The following is a 15,342-nucleotide window of genomic DNA, read 5'->3' as shown; positions in this document are numbered from 1 at the left end:
CAAAGCAGCTTCTGCCCACTAACAAACCATGTGAAAACTTGAACTGAAGAGCCCTTTAACCTGCGTTCAGCAACAGCCTCAAGGGGTTGCAGAGTCCAGAGAAACAGAGGGCTGGCGCAGGGCACCAAAAAAAACTGTGAGACCATCCCCTGCTTGAGGAGAAGAGGTGACCCACGGGACGGTGACCATAGCGGCGGACCAGGTATAGGAACTGGGATGTGAGAAGGTCAGACACTGAAAGCTTCTAGATCGTTTCAGAGGTTGGGATCTGGAGTTTGTGTGGCTGCGGGAGGGTGAAAGCGAATCCATGAAAAGTGACTCGGGGGTGGGGTGGGAGACACTCTCTTTGTCTAACTGTAAGAGGCGCTTCAGGCAATTTCTGTTAAATGGTGAATTGAGTCTGCCTTATGGCAGGAGAAAGCAGGTTTCATGTAATATTACACCTATTTTATTACATAACAATAAAGGAATCTTGAATCTGAACTGGGCCAGATAGATGCGACTCTTGTGATGGGCAATAAAAGGTAAAGGTTCCATTATTGTCACATAATACTACATTTAGAATGTAACCTACATGAAATTCAACTTTTGTCTACCGTAAGGCAGACAAAGAGTCGCCACTTTGTCCAGCGCCCTCTCAGAAACCTACAGCACCTGGTGTCCCTCAGCAGATTCCCCTCACCCTGCCCACCAGTCCCAAGTCTGCTTAGCTTTCAGGATCAGGTGTATTCAGACTGTTAGGTGCTGCTGGGCACACGACCCCATACTGGAGGCCTGTTTCTGCCCTCGCCCACCTTTCACTGGGCATGTCCCCGCCCTCCCCAGCCCCCTTGTTGGCGCTTGGTTCCTTCACTCTCCTCACTCTGATGGTCACACTGCTTTGAAACTTGCTGAAATGCTACTGTGTAAATTTAAAAAAAAATTAAACCATGTTGGAGCCTTAAGAACATCCAAATGCCCAGCCAGTCTGGCTCCAAAGTCATAAAAGAGCCGGATTAGCCGAGTTTTACTGCTGCATCATAAGAACTGAATTTGCGTAACCATTTCTTATCCCTTTGCTCCCTTAGTGCAAAAGATTCAGAGGCCTGAAGTCTGGCATCTCTGAGTTAAAGAACTGTTTTCATCCAACAGCCATCAGGCTCTTGAACCGCCCCAAACTGACCCTAAACTGCGGGACCACCAAAATACTTGTCTACATTACTGAAACAACACTTTTTTTGTTTTGGGGTGCCACAGTTAGCGCAACGCTGTCTAACAGTGCCAACAATCTGGACCGGGGCTCGAATCCTGGCTGGCTGTAAGGAGTTTGTACGTTCTTCCCGTATCTGTTTCCTCCGGGGGGCTCCGGTTTCTTCCCACCGTTCAAAATGATCGTGGGATGTAGGTTAATTGGGCGGTTCGGCCTCGGGCCAAAAGGGGCTGTTACCATGCTGCATGTTGAAATTTAAAAAAAAGATTCTTGCACTAATCACAGCTGTGAATATTTATCTATCCTCTGATATTTATTTTGGCATATTGTAGTAATTTAATTTCTATTATTGTGGCTGCAGTGTAGGAATTTCAGCGCATCTGTATATTGAAAACGTGTATGACATACCTTGATGAAGGGATCAAGCCCAAAACGTCAGTTTTGTATCTTTGCCTTTGTTATATAAAGGACTCTGTTGGACCTGCTGAGTTTCTCCAGCCTTGTGTTTTTACTGTCAATAACCTCACATTCATTCACAACTACATGTTTTAAGCATTTGATAAGGACCATCCCTGTTCACTGACACTCACCTGTGACGCCTCCTTGGGGTTTGTGTCCACGATTACATATTTCCTCTTGCGCTTATCCCTGCGGATGTAACTGAAGCAGCACTCCACTGTGGGGAGAAGCTGACCTCTGCTCTGCCGAGAAAGGCAACACTCAGAATTATTTTCCTGAAACAGAGAAGACTGCGTTACAGGGCACCTCAGCTGGCTGGAAAGAACACAGAACGCACCTCGTAAAAGCAGACTGCTGGGTGGGAGACACCAAATGGCTTATCATTCTAGCCCCTCCAAAAGGACCACCTCAAATTGCTCTGGCTCAGCCTGGAGACATGTGGTACTGGGCAAGGATGACGGCGGAGTAATGGTAGTTTGGATGTGAAGATCAGCCAGAGCTCCTCTCTACTGGATGACCCTACAGAAGTTAGTAGAACTCGACAACTTCAGGAAACTGGCTTGCTCTGTCAGGCTCAGTGGGAGCCAATCTGCATGATCATCTACCTCTTTCCCCTTTTGCATGACCTGACCAGTTCAGCATGTCCAACGCACCTGAATTTCTCAAAGCTTACACCTTTATTACAATTTAATGCTCTCCAAAACCCTCATTAACTCATCCATCTAAAGGACCTGTACGACTTATCCCCACAGCAACCCTGGTTTCACCCTACCACAGATGTCTCATCCATCTCTCTCTACACCTTCGGTAGGAATTTGAATAGATTTGGTATGTCACCAAACACTGCAAATTCCTACATATTTTTACCACGGAGAACCTTCTGAATGGTTGCATCACACTCTGGTATGGAGATGTCAATGCACAGGACAGGAATAGGTCATGTAGATTTGTGAACCCGGCCAGCGAGTTCATGGGCATTAGTCTTCATTCCATTAAGGACATAAACAAGAGGTGGTGTCTCAAGAAACTAGCCATAAACAAGAGGTGGTGTCTCAAGAAACTAGCCTCTATCCTCAAGGACCCTCACCACACAGGCCATGCCCTCTACCATCAGGAAGGAGGTACATGATCCTGAAGACGAACACCCAGCAGTACAAAAACAGCTTCTTTCCCTCCACCATCAGATTTCTGAATGAATAATGATCCACTTTTGCTTCTTTTGGCACCATTTATTTTAAAAAAATGTAATTTTTAGCAATTTTGCACTATAAATGCTGTCACAAAACAATTAATTTTGTGACACATGTTCATGACAATTCTGATTTTGATCTTCTCTACAACTTTAAACTTGATTCTTTCTCATCCGACAAAGAGTGTTGCGTTGGATACGTCAACTCTGTTCCTTTTTCCCAGATGCTGCTTGGCCTGTTGAAGTTTTCCAGCATTCCCTTGTTTTATTTGAAACAAATTAGGCTTTATGGTCCTCAATATCTTCTGGTCTCTAGCTAGAACGGCAGAAATATTAGACTGCCAATTGGAAGCCTCCAAGTTTCCCCAAGACTGAATCTATGTTTAGGTCAAGCCTCTGGGGATAAAAGGAATCATTTACAAGTTTAAGGGAAGAGGTGGAAGCATTACCTAGAGTGCCTTGCTCCGTGCCACAACCTACCACAAATTTTATGGATAGGTTCCCCATCAGCTAATTCGTGCTATTCACTATCGAGTCGATGGTTGGCGAGGAGAGAAAAATCAAGGACACAACACCTTTGCACTCCATGCCTCACTTACCCAAGCCCCACGTCACCATACTAACACCATTGTTTTAGCAAGGTTTGCAAAACACTCCCAGTGCAGGGTCAATGAAAGCACAGCAGGACTCGCTTTCTACGTGGTACGTTACTGCACTTAGACACACAAAGGGGGAAGGTGGGTGAGAGAAGTGCTCCCTTCCTTCCTAGTGTGCTGTAGCAGAAGTAAAACAGGTGGTATTTGGGGTCCCGCACACTCCGATGAACACAAGGGAGTAGATCGCATTTGCCTGTGACTTGGGAGGAGTGGGTGCTGCCTCGGGTATTCAGAGCTGGGTCTACGATAGGAGCTTGAGACACACCGGATGCAGCACTCACCTCTCAGAGGCTGAGTTACCAGACTTCCAAAACTCGTCACACTCTACTCTCTGGCATTCTGTGCCCAATGAAGCAGTGGAGGCAGACCTAAATAAGGGTACTCAAGACACAGACAGATAGGTTTTTTTAAACAGTTAAAGAATCAAGGGTTTGTGGGGAACAGGTGGGGAGGTGGAGCCGAGTCCTCAGCCAGATCAGCTACGACCTTATAGAATGCCGGAGCAGGCTCAATGGGCTGGAAGGCCGACTCCTGCTCCTATTTCTTGTGTTGTTCCTCCTCCTGCCTGGAAGAAGGTGAAATATCACACCACCAGATTTCAGAATGGACAATGAACCACAGACACTACCTCACTTTTTATCTTCTTTAATACCAATTTATTTTTTTTTAAAATAGTGTATTTACGAAAATGTCATTTATAACAATTTTTGTACCTAAAAGGCACAATATAATGCTGGTGCAGAACAACAAATTTGACCCCCAATAAATTTGGACTCTGATTCAATGAGAGTTTCTTTCCTGTCATGATCAAACTCAACACTGGTAAAATAACGTGGCCTTTGCCCCGTTCCATCTGATTTCACTCTAACACTGCATTGTTAACTGCTGTCCTATGCATGGATTGACAAGCTGAACTGCTTGTACGTGATGATAGACTTGAACTTGTGTGCGTTCCTTTAAGACTCACTATGTGGCAAAAGCCAAACGATATTGTGAGACAAGTAGACAAGTCCCAAAGCTCTTTCACCAAACCACTGTGCTCTAGGAGTGGGAAATGTTTTGCCTGAACTCGTGGTGTTGCAGCAACGCGCAGTGAGAGAACCCAGAGAGAGAGAAAAGACCAGCCCCTGTGCAGACTGTGGTAATTAACAAGAGACCCTATGCCATCAGGATCCAAGAGGATCACGTGGATCTGGATCCTCAGAGGACATCTGAGAAAGACTACAAGAAAGGCTAAAGTAAGGGTTCACAAGACCAGGGATAACACCTCTCCACTGATAGACATTTACAGGTTCAGTCATGACCTTACTGAAAGGCGAACAGGCAAGAAGCCACTTCCAGTGCTCAAACCTTCTGGTATCATCTCTGTTAAAAACTGAAGACCTGAAAGTATTTTGGGTTGACGAATCAACACTGGAAATAGAAAAGTGAAAATCTGCTGATTGCAATAAAAACACAAAAACCCACCAGGTCTCGCAACATCCAGAGGAAGTAAAGATATATTACAAACATTTCTACCTCGGTGAAGGGGTCAGACCCAAAACATTGGTTATCCATCTTTACATGCTAAGGATGGTGTGTGACCTGCTGAGTTCCTCCAGCATTTCTGTGTTTTAACTACTATCACAGTATCTGCAGACTTTCCTGTTTCACCTCACCCCCATCTTCCTCATTCCAAGACTGGGTGAGGAGAGAACCTCTGACACCCAGGAACTGGGGAAGAAAAAGGAACATCCTGAAACAACAAAGCACAAAGGCAAGATCAGAGCAGGATTGGCTATTCGGCTCTTAAATTTGCCTAGATATTCAATATGACCATGGCTGACCTCCCCCAGGTCTGGTCTCCTCTTTGTTACCAGATTTAAATACTTCTAATCTCTGAATTCTAAAGGTACAAACATCCTTTGGAAAGTTTCTATCCTCCTTGGTTTTAAGTGACTGCCCTTTTGTAACTAGAAAAAAAACACAGGTGACTGCTTTAGTTACGAGTTCCAATTTGGATTGCGTTGCCTGTCACTGTGGTGGAAGAAAATTCAGACGATAGTTTCTAAAAGCACGTGGAGGAATACTACATGGATCAGGCCCTTCTGAGAAAGTGAGTTTTAAAAGGTCAGCTGGGAGACTTACCGCATTTCACTTTCTTGTTGATAACTCAACAAGGCTGGGTGTGATTATGAACTCCTTATTTGGCAAAGACAATAAGAGACTATTCTTTTCTTTGGCTTGGCTTCGCGGACGAAGATTTATGGAGGGGGTAAAAGTCCACGTCAGCTGCAGGCTCGATTGAGGCTGACAAGTCCGATGCGGGACAGGCAGACACGGATGCAGCGGTTGCAGGGGAAAATTGGTTGGTTGGGGTTGGGTGTTTGGTTTTTCCTCCTTTGTCTTTTGTCAATGAGGTGGGCTCTGCGGTCTTCTTCAAAGGAGGTTGCTGCCCGCCGAATTGTGAGGCGCCAAGATGCACGGTTTGAGGCGATATCAGCCCACTGGCGGTGGTCAATGTGGCAGGCACCAAGAGATTTCTTTAGGCAGTCCTTGTACCTCTTTTTTGGTGCACCTCTGTCACAGTGGCCAGTGGAGAGCTCGCCATATAACACGATATTGGGTAAGGGGCATGAACCTTGTTCATGAATCCCAAGAAAATTCTAAGAAACGTACTCATATGGAAAAGTCTGTTCTGGAAAACTAGAAAGATGTCTGTATAAATATGCAAACTGTGAGCCACGAGGCAGACTTTTTTTGGGTGCTTCTTGCTGTAATGGAGTTCTCACACTTTGTAAATTGAATTTAAAAACTTTTTACAGCTGTATTCGTGTTTATCAAACAACCTCAGGTCTACTTTAACACTCTGCCCAACTCGGCTATGCTCATCCAAGTGGTATTCTGGGCTACTTCCATTTGCCTGCAAATAGTCAAAAAGATAGAGGGACAGAAGGGAGGGTGAGCTCCAAGCAGGTCCTCCCTTCACACAGTAAGATCCTGATGGCATCCTGGTCTTTGGGGAGACTTTGCCACTTACCTCCCAGAGCTGCTCAGCAGTGCGGATGGCAGTCAGGGTGCTGAGCTCCAGTCGCTCCAGGATGTCTGCGTTCATCAGATCCACCTCCAGCAGCGCGTCCTCTGTCACCCGCAGGAAGATCCAGTTGTTTTCCAAGTCGGGCTCCTCTTCCACCACACGGCCCACAATGAAAGGTTGACACACATCTGCAGAACACACAGCATTTCAATGGCATTCAACAGCACCTTGCACACCTCCTACCCTAATCTGCAGCTTGCACAGGTGCACCACCATGGTGCATCACTGTATGGGATGGGAACTGCTCTGCCCAAGACTACAAGAAACCACAAAGGGTTGTGAATGTGGCTCAAGTTCATTATCAACTAACTGTACTATCCAAGCAGATGAAACAGATCACGCTCTCCATGTACCCACTTAATGCACAAAGAAATTATACAAAATAAATGTCATAAATATTTTGGGATGATTTACTCGATTACAAGATATTGTTTATCAGTCTCATAGCTGGCAGAAAGAAGTTATTTCTCAGCCTGGCTAGCCTGATTTTGATGCCCCTGTACCTCCTTCTGGATAGTAGCAGGTTAGAGATACATGGAAAGGGTCTTCAATAACTCTGAGTCCTATTTGCACAACAGCCCTGGTGAATGTTGTCTCTAAGGGAAAAGAAAATCCCAACAATCTTTGTGGATTATGCCATCTCTCACACATACACACACACACCCCTTCCCTCCATCAATTTGGAAAATCAACAAATTAAAAGACTCATCCCACCCGGCCACTCACTCTTCCCTCTCCTCCCATTGAGGAGAAGGCTCAAGAGCGTAAAAGGTGCATCCTCAGATTAAAGACAGATTCATCCCCACAGCCATCAGGTTCATGAATGAACCTCATAACAGTGCTTGGCTCTTCAATTTGTGCTCTTTACACAGCCTGATGAATGCTAGAGATAACCTGTCAGTCTGCTTGCAGGGAACCCTTCTCACCATGCCAGATTGTGACAAATAAATGCAAAACCTAGATCAGTTACATAGGCATTGGCAAGATCATATCTGGAGTACTGATCTCCTTATTTAAGGAAGACCACTAATGTGTGTTGTAAGAAGCTCAGAGACAAGATCCTGATGGGTTTTGACAAGGATGATGTGCAGGCTCAAGTTTACAGTCACAGAGTTTGATTTTACACAGTCCAGCTAGAATCTAGAACTAAGAGAGTCACTGTTTAAAGAATTGAGAGGCAAGTTCTTGTTTAGAGGGTCGGGAGTCATTGCAAGGCCCTTCCTGAAAGGTCTGGGAAAGCAAAGTCTGAAATGTTTATGAAGTAGAGATAGATGGATAAGCACAGGGGGAGGGGTGGTGAACAATTTAAGGAAGAGGATAAACTGGAACTTGGAGGTGAGGTTACAAATTCTCGTTCACATTTATAAGATGCAGTGAGAACGTTTATTTTGGCAAGCAGTCAAGCTAGTCAAACCATACATTGTACAGCAATACACTGCAAAGGGTCACAGAGAGAGAGAGAGAGAGAGATCAGTTAGAAAAGAGCAAAGACAACATTTTTCTAGTGCAAGGGGTAAAACACAGGATTCTGTTGACACTGTGGTAAAGTGAAAAAACACAAATGCTGGAGAAACTCAGCAGGTCAAACGCTGCCCTTATCTAGCAAAGGTAAAGATACATCATCAATGTTTCATGCTTGAGTCCTTCAACAAGGTGTAGGGGAACAGGAGAGAGGTTTTTTTTTTTTGTTCGGACCTCTCTCCTGTTCCCCCACACCTTGATGAAGGGCTCAAGCCCAAAACGTTGGTTCTGTATCTTTACCTTTGCTAGATAAGGGCAGCGTTTGACCTGCTGAGTTTCTCCAGTATCGTGTTTTCACTAGTGCAAGGTTCATTCAGGAGTGTGATAATGGCCTACTCCTGCTCCTAACTGATATGCTTAGATACATGAGGATATAGCAAAATTCAACGTTCCGATTTATTGTCAGAGGACATACATAACATCACGTACAACGCCTGAGGTTCTTTTTCCCGTGGGCCAGGCAGAATTTCTACTTATCTGTAGTGCAAAAAAAAACTGTCCTCAAGAAACGATGTGTAGAAAAGAGAGAAATGCAAGCAAGGTAGTGTAAATTGTAATACAGAAAATAAATATTCAATAATAAATAATGTACAAAGTAAGAGTCCTAAACAAGTCTCTGAGTCTGAAGTTTAGGAGACTGATGGTTTGATACAGCATCCTTACCTCTCACAGGTTCCTCATCCCTCTTTTCCACTATCGTCACGGACTCATTGGCACATGTCCCATCCTCAAGCATGAGGTAGTCCTCCCCACTTCCATCCTGGAGAGGGGTAGTGAGGGTTGCCTCCTCTGTCCTGCTGGGGTTGCCTGAATCTCCGGAGCCATCCTCCAGGCTGTCGCTGCCCGGAAAGACGCAGTGGGCTTTGTCCTTGGCAGGGCCTTCAGTAGTGGCTGACTCTTGGCCCGCTTTCTTCTTTGGGCTGTTAAGGTAATGTTGGTAACGCAGCCAGTCATCGCCGATCAGCCCCCGCAGCTCGTCCATTCTCTTCAGGTCTTCCTGATGCTGCAGGACCATCTCTGCGGAGGGGAGGCACACACGTGACAAAGGGACAGGAGAGGACAGGGCAAACTCGCTTCCCCACCGAATGCCTCTCACCCTCCCCATCCCCAACCAGAAGGGGAATTGATGTGTTTGATACACCTATTCCGCAGTAAGGGAAGAGATAATACAATACAAATGGGGGTGGGAGGGGGAAGGGAGGAGGGAGAAGAGAATATAACATGTATAACAGTGCACACCCTTCAGCCCATGATATTGTGCCAACCAATGTAAACCTACTCCATAACAATCCTAGCCTTCCCTCCTTCGCACCTATAACCCCTGTTTTTCTTACATCCGTGTGCCTTTGAATGTCCCTATTGTACCAGCCTCCGTCAAACTCACAGCACCACATTCCAGGCACCCAACTTTAAGTAGAATAAAAACTTACCTCTGACGTCTTCCCTAAACTTTACTATGTTCATCTTAAATACATGTCCTTTGGTATTTGCTATTGTCACCCAGGAAAAAGGTGCTGGCTGTCCACACTAGAATCTTATCCTTTGTGCTCCAAAGAGAAAAGCCAACCATTTGCCATCTGTCAACCATTTTCCCCCAATTCTGCACCCATTCCCTATACAACAACATTACTTACAATAAGTAGATACACTGGCTAAGGACTTTGCTCCATCCAACTGTGCTAACCTTGTGCTTCTCCTATTGTCAGGGGGCCCAGTCAATGCTCAAGGTGACTCTTTGGTAACAAAAAGGTAGTGGTTAGCACAATGCTATTACAGCTCCAGCGACCTGGGTTTGAATCTGGCACTGTCTGTAAGGAGTTTGTATGCTCTCCCCATGTCTGCATGGGTTTCCTTTGAGGACTCCGGTTTCCTCCCACCCTTCAAAAACGCACAGGGGTTGGAGGTTAAATTTGGATGAAATTGGTGGAGCAGACTCGATGGGCCGATTGGCCTACTTCTCCTCCTACATCTTGTGAATCATCTTCTAAAGTGTTGTCAATAAAAGAAAAAAATAAAAAATCTACCACTTCCTCTGTCAGTTCATTCCAGATGTCCACCACCTGCTTGGAAAAAGCTGTGCCTTAGGTACCCCTCAAATTTCCCTCCTCATTTCAATCTATGCCCTCTGGTTATAGATTCCCCTACCTGGTGAGTATTCATTAAATTTACAGCACAGGTTTGTCCACTCACCCTGCTGCACATCAGGGAAAATGCTAAACTGAAGAGGATGGTAAATTCCACACTACGACTCCATATCTAGACCTCAAACCATCTGCTAACGGCAACAGCTTCCCTTCACATTAACCTTATCTCTGGGAACGTTGAGATTCTGAGGGAGATTGACAGGTTAGACGTTGAGATCAATTACAGTCTACATGAAGGAAACCGCCTCAGAGGAAGGGCGTGTGCCTGGAATTCAATCAGACTGTATTCAAGCGGCCCTGTGTATTGGTGCCCAGGGCCCAGTCTGCTGATGAAGCTCAACAACCCCGCTCCCTTAGGACATCGCCCCCTGGACGAGCGTTCCAACCCAGCATGGAAGACGAGACAAAGCAGCAACTACTCACGAGGCGGAGCCGCTTTCTTCCCAACGTCCAGATCGCTGTCGCTTGGCTCAGAGATACTGGCAGTTCGCACTTTGACCCTGCTCTGTGATGCCATGGATTGATACAGGAAAAATAAATCAGTCCTACATTTTATCACTTGCTTCAGTGTCCAACCATTTCAATTCCACGTCCCATTCCCGCACCGACACATCTTCACGCACTGCCAAACTAAGGCCACTTGCAAATTGGGTGCCTGAGCACTCTCCAACCAGAGAGCATTAACATCGACTTCTCTGGATTCTGTTAGCCCCCTCCTCATCTATCCCTTTCCCTCAGCTCCCCCTCCACCCCATAGCATCCAGAGAGCCATCCCCTCCCATCCATACCCACCTATGACCTCCTGCAGTGCAAAAACTGCCCATCAAACCCAACTATTTGTGGTTTTTGTGTTAGAACATTACAGCACAGGCCCTTCAGCCTACAATGTTGTGCTGACCTATGTAACCCTAGTCCAACAATCTAACCCTTTCCTACCTCACATCCATAACCTTCAAATTTCTTACATCCATGTGCCTAAGAGTCTTCTGAACGTCCCTATTGTGCCAGCCTCCACCACAACCCCCAGCATACCTTTCAGGCACCCACCATTCTGTGTAAAAAACACTTTACCTCTGATGTCTCCCCTAAACTTTTCTCCCCTCACCTTAAACAGATGTCCTCTGGTGTTTGCCTATTGTTGCCCAGAAGAAAGGTGCTGGCTGTCCACCAGTTCCGTTTTCTGCTTTTATATCAGATTTCTGTTCCCCTCGATTAACACCCCCCCCTTACAATCACCCCCCTCCTTTATTCCCCACATCAACCTACTCCCCATTTATGTGGACTCAAATTAATCACCCATTCAATCAATCAAAATGACCAAAACATTCCAGCATAGTCCAGGCTGGTCAGCCCATGATATTAGACCTACTCCACAAGAACCTAACCCTTCCCTCCTTCAAACCCATAACCTTCGATTTTTCTTACATCCATGTGCTTATTTTGACTGTCCCTCTTGTACCAGCCTTAACCACCCACCTCAGCGACGCATTCCAGGCACCCACCACTCTTGGAGTTTAAAAAACCCAACTCTGACATCTCCCCTGAACTTTTTTTCCTCAACTCACTTAAAACAGATGTCCTCTAATATTAGCCATTGCAGCCCCAGGGAAGTAAAAGGTGCTGGCTGTCCACCCTAATAATCTTAGATAGCTGTATCAAGTCACCTCTTGTCCACCATTGCTCCAAAGTGAACATTCCTCACGTCTTCAACCTTTCCTCACAAGATGTTCCCCAATCCTCTAAGAACCTCCTTCCCCACCTCTATCTCAGTCTATCGCCACATCCACCTGCTCCTTCTCCTGCATGCTTTTGCAATAATGGGAGTTTCATTGGAGGTTTCTTTGGCTTGGCTTCGCGGACGAAGATTTATGGAGGGGTAATGTCCACGTCAGCTGCAGGCTCGTTTGTGGCTGACAAGTCCGACGCGGGACAGGCAGACATGGTTGCAGCGGTTGCGAGGGAAAATTGGTGGGTTGGGGTTGGGTGTTGGGTTTTTCCTCCTTTGTCTTTTGTCAGTGAGGTGGGCTCTGCTGTCTTCTTTAAAGGAGGTTGCTGCCCGCCGAACTGTGAGGCGCCAAGATGCACGGTTTAAGGCGAGATCAGCCCACTGGTGGTGGTCAATGGGGCAGGCACCAAGAGATTTCTTTAGGCAGTCCTTGTACCTCTTCTTTGGTGCACCTCTGTCTTGGTGGCCAGTGGAGAGCTCGCCATATAACACGATCTTGGGAAGGCGGTGGTCCTCCATTCTGGAGACGTGACCTATCCAGCGCAGTTGGATCTTCAGCAGCGTGGACTCGATGCTGTCGGCCTCTGCCATCTCGAGTACTTTGATGTTAGGGATGAAGGCGCTCCAATGAATGTTGAGGATGGAGCGGAGACAACGCTGGTGGAAGCGTTCTAGGAGCCGTAGGTGATGCCGGTAGAGGACCCATGATTCAGAGCCGAACAGGAGTGTGGGTATGACAACGGCTCTGTATACGCTGATCTTTGTGAGGTTTTTCAGTTGGTTGGTTGGAGGTTTAGTGGACAGATATTACATATGTAGTCAAACGTCAAGAGTGGAGCTTGTAGGAGCAAACCTGTGACAAGTGAGTTGTGCTTTCTGGATTACAGCTGTACTGAATTGGCTATAGAGGTCACACACAGCACGGGACTCTGTCATCACTGTGAACTTTCTCAGCAGATTTTCTCCTTTGCCGCTCTATACGCACACTTATCTATCCCTCCACTCTAACATTTATAACTTACTCCACTCTCTTTAATTTAAAAAAAAATTGATGATTCTACAGTTGCAGAGCAACTGGCCCCCGATTTGAACGTCCCAATCATGAAGAGGGCCCAATGCTACCAACAAAAGTTGCTTGTCCACAGGCAGGTCGACTCCCAGCTGCTTCATATGCGAACACAAACATCCCTTCTATTTCAAGCCTCAAATCCACAGCCTGTAGAGCTTACCTTCTCCCTCCGCCCCCCCCGCCCCCCCCCCCCCCCCCCCCCCCACCTCCCCAACACCTGCTGACCTCCCATGAGCTGCTGCAGCATCTGCAGTCATCTACAGTTTCCGTGGCATCAAAAGACCAATCCTATCCTGGCCACGCTCCCTCAACCCCACTCCTTTGTCAAGGAAGGTTCACAAGTGTCAGATAACCCACCGCCTGATTCAAGAACACTTCCTTCCCTGCAGATATCGGACTCTGGTGTGAACCTCAACATTGTAAAAATCACATTGCCTTTGCTCCATCCCAAATGGTCTGCAACTCTCCACTCTGTACTGTAGCTTACTTGGTATACTGTGTATGAGTTGTCTGTCAGGTCTCCTCATTGCACAATCTCTATCACCGAGTCTTCATACATGTGACAATAATCTTCAACTTGAATCGAGCTTATTGGTTTTTTTGCAAGTTTGTCACATTATATCTGGTACAGTGAGAAGAGTTCTTCTGTGAGGCTTCTAACAGGTCAACTTTAACATTCATACAGCCACACTCTCTTCCAACACGAAGAAGCTTCACAGTTTGAGATCATGCATCACCAGATTCAACGACAGTTCCTTTCTCGCTGTTATCAGGCTCCTGAATGAACCCCACAATAGTAGTTATGTTGCCTTTGCTCTGTCCCAAATGATCTCACTCTGTAACTTTGTTCTGTCTCCTACTTGGTGGGCTAAGTATGAGATATCTACTGGTTTGCACACAAAACAACTTCTATCACTACATCTTGGTACATGTACAATAAATTTAAACTTGATTATTTAAAGTAAGTTTCTTTGCAACCCAAGTCCAAGGATGTGAGTTCCATATTCTCACTGCCAACAAGAGCCATAATTTCCCCAACTTTTCTACAGCATTTGCCCTGTGGGTAGTGACTCCTAGTTCTGGTGTCCCAATGTGGAAACCTTCACTACAACAGTCAGCTTGTTCGGAATCTAAAACATGCAACATGACAGATGCTGCTCTCTAACAAAGTCATCAATTCAGGACTGTTACCTTTTTCCGCGTGAGTGGACCGCCAATACTGTCTGACGAAGGCATACAATCATTATGGTCACTGGTCACCGAGGATTCTAGAATGTTCTTCAGCACGCTGGTCCTTGGAGAGTGACGCCTGGTGTAGCCCTTGACCCTGTCAGACTTCGGGAGGTACTGAAGAGGCAAAAGTCAGGGTAACGGTCAGTGACAAGATAGGGTGGACAGCCCACATCTTTCTTCCAGGGAGAGAGTAGCAAACACCAGAGGATATCTGTTCAAGGTGAGGGGAGGAACGTTCAGGGGAGACGTCAGAGGTACGTTCAGAGTAGGGGTTTCCTGGAATGCATTGCCAGGGGTGGTGGTGGAGGCTGGTACAATAGGGGCATTCAAAAGACTTTTAGACAGATACACGGATGCAAGTAGAGGGCTATAGGTGCAAGGAAGGAGTTTGTTGAGTAGGTTTACATAGGTTGTCACAGTGTCATGGGATTAAGGGTCTGTACTGAGCCATAATGTTCTTTGATATTAGCATGTGTGGGCAACATGACTGTTTGTAGGACCCTGCAGGTCACTGCTGTGGTCTCAATAGTCACATCAAACACACTGCCTCCCTGAGTGAGTCCCCACAATGAGGTGCAGCGAGTTCGACTCCAGCCTTCAATTTCCTTGTTCGTACGCCACGAGTTTCCACACATTAAATCATTAATTCAGCCAAGGTCAGATGCTTTGACGGGTTCATCACAGCGTGACAAGGAATCAGAACAAATGTTAGTACGGTGCGCATTAGTCCTGACAACACTACAGCTGAATGGGTACTCAGAGGTTGGAGGGAACAGGAACTACGGCAACATTACATCCAGTTCACTCTAACTGGGAGAAACCCTGGAGAGAACAATTTCCTTCAAAACTCGACTGCAGCGTCAGAGAATGAGGGGAGATTCAAGAGAGGTATTCAAAATTACAAGTAGTAAAGAGAGGAAATGCAAGCAGGTTTTTCCCACTGAGGTGGGGTGAGACAAGAACTAGACTTGTCTTGGTTGGGGAACAAAACACAAAAGTCTGCATAACCCTGTGGTTGAAGTAAAAAACACAATTCTGAAGAATTGTGAGACTAGTTCTCGTCTTACCCAGCCTCATTTG

General features: G+C 46.1%; 1 protein-coding gene across 2 annotated transcripts in view; it reads right to left on the bottom strand.

The window, feature by feature from the left end:
- stk11ip (serine/threonine kinase 11 interacting protein) overlaps nucleotides 1–15,342 on the bottom strand; it is a 125,862-nt gene that overhangs the window by 54,251 nt on the left and 56,269 nt on the right. The window contains exons 12-16 of one of the 2 annotated variants that reach the window (XM_069935989.1): nucleotides 14,221–14,376; nucleotides 10,658–10,739; nucleotides 8,754–9,107; nucleotides 6,513–6,697; nucleotides 1,780–1,923 (exon numbers count right to left, since the gene is read on the bottom strand). In XM_069935989.1, the coding sequence (XP_069792090.1) occupies nucleotides 1,780–1,923; nucleotides 6,513–6,697; nucleotides 8,754–9,107; nucleotides 10,658–10,739; nucleotides 14,221–14,376 (921 nt within the window). The remainder of the gene's footprint in view (nucleotides 1–1,779; nucleotides 1,924–6,512; nucleotides 6,698–8,753; nucleotides 9,108–10,657; nucleotides 10,740–14,220; nucleotides 14,377–15,342) is intronic. The other variant, XM_069935990.1, reaches the window with a different exon arrangement.

Source organism: Narcine bancroftii, chromosome 4 (assembly GCF_036971445.1).
Source record: "Narcine bancroftii isolate sNarBan1 chromosome 4, sNarBan1.hap1, whole genome shotgun sequence".
Lineage (NCBI taxonomy): Eukaryota > Metazoa > Chordata > Chondrichthyes > Torpediniformes > Narcinidae > Narcine > Narcine bancroftii.
This window is presented reverse-complemented; position numbering and strand designations above follow the sequence as displayed.